This window comes from Hippocampus comes, unplaced genomic scaffold (genome assembly GCF_001891065.2).
Source record: "Hippocampus comes isolate QL1 unplaced genomic scaffold, H_comes_QL1_v1.1 scaffold189, whole genome shotgun sequence".
Classification (NCBI taxonomy): Eukaryota; Metazoa; Chordata; class Actinopteri; order Syngnathiformes; family Syngnathidae; genus Hippocampus; species Hippocampus comes.
In genome coordinates this window covers 19,601-21,034 of record NW_017804802.1, presented here as the reverse complement: position 1 = coordinate 21,034, position 1,434 = coordinate 19,601, and the positions used below count along the sequence as shown (strand labels likewise).

The 1,434-nt window shown below is 52.7% G+C and overlaps 1 protein-coding gene across 7 annotated transcripts in view; it reads left to right on the top strand.

Annotated features, from left to right (window-relative positions):
- Positions 1 to 1,434, top strand: part of LOC109530612 (sperm-specific antigen 2 homolog) — a 21,373-nt gene that overhangs the window by 11,883 nt on the left and 8,056 nt on the right. For 6 of the 7 annotated variants that reach the window (XM_019894703.1, XM_019894783.1, XM_019894503.1 and 3 more), the window contains 2 exons: positions 981 to 1,097; positions 1,314 to 1,434. In XM_019894703.1, coding sequence (XP_019750262.1) covers positions 981 to 1,097; positions 1,314 to 1,434 — 238 coding nt within the window. The remainder of the gene's footprint in view (positions 1 to 980; positions 1,098 to 1,313) is intronic. The other variant, XM_019894641.1, reaches the window with a different exon arrangement.

The window sequence follows — 1,434 nt, the reverse complement described above, 5'->3', positions numbered from 1 at the left end:
AGCTCGACTGGAGCGACCCGGCGGCACCGCCGCCCGTTTTGCCGACACTCGTTTTCCTTCATGGGGCGGGCAAGACACCACTGAGCAACTTCAGCCTCAAAAAAAAAAAAAAAAAGCTCCTGATGCTTTGCAGCGCACGTACATTCCGTTCTTCTATTTTTAAACCTCGCCCTGTTTGGAGCGTCTGTTAAAAAAAAAAAACTTTTTCAAGACTTTGTTCACCTTCTCAAGAGCTCTTTTGCGACGTCTTTTTCATGACCCTCTTGAATTTTTCCCTCCTTGTTGTGACGCAAAAATTTTCTTTTTCGCGGCTTTTCTCCCAAATTCTTTCTCATGTCAGCCGAGTCACGCTCACCCGACGGACCTTTTGCGGCCGCCCCGTTGAGTCTCGTCATCTTTTTTGACCATTTCCGTCACTTGAAGCGTCTGAAACATTTTTCATCTTTTGCACGCGCTAATCAATCCACTTGTCACTTTGTTGTCATTTTCTGGCCAAGTCTTCTCAAACTCGCAGCCCGGGTGACATTTGCAGGGTGAGGTTTTTTTTGGGGGGGGGGGGGGTACATAAAAGGTGGGGGGGGGGGGATACATAACATGAAAGTACAAAGCTATAGAGTGGCCCCCATTTTTTTTCTTTTTAATCGTTTACGAGTTAGCTTCGCTCAGGCTCGTGACAGCTTTGGGCTAATTCTGAGGTGACACCACACGGAAGACAAAGTGATCCCGTCAGCCGGTCCCGAGCCGGCCGGGTCTTTTTCAAAAACCTGCCGCGGCCAGAACAGAAACAGGAGACGGAATGGTTTTTTTTTTGTTGTTGTCGAGGACAGAGCCACCCCGACATGTTTTGAATGCGTCGAGAAAGTTGCGCTCTACGTCTTCAGTCCCACCGGTTGGACTTTTTGGGAATCCTCGAGCAAGACTCGACGCCAAGGCGTTTGGTTGGATGGTGACCGTCGGTCCGTCTGTCTGCCGTCCGCTAGGTCGCTTCCGTCAGATCGAGGTCTTGACCACGGTGGCCAATCAGTTCATCCAGCTTTACGGCCACGTGTCGGGCCAGCCCGTCCAGAACGTCGGCAGCGGCGGCAGCAGAGATCAAGGTAACCCCGGCGACCGCCATCGCCAGCGCACACGACGCCGGCTTATTTTCGGGATGCTGTTGACATCATGGATCACATGAGTTCTAGCGGACGGTTATTCCAGTCTTTAGTGGGGAGGGGCCACCGGTGACAAGCAGAGGCCAAATTGCGAGCGCTCACTGAAATGTCGCCTCGGCCTTCACCGTTTGAGCTTAACTTTGAACCGCGTGACCTCAGCAGGAGGCGAGGTCGTCAAGGACCCCGGGGCGCCCTCGCTTTTCCAGAGGAAGAAATCAGCTCAGAATGTGGCCGACCGTCTGAAGAAGAGCCTGAGCAAGCACAACCTGCTGACGGCGTC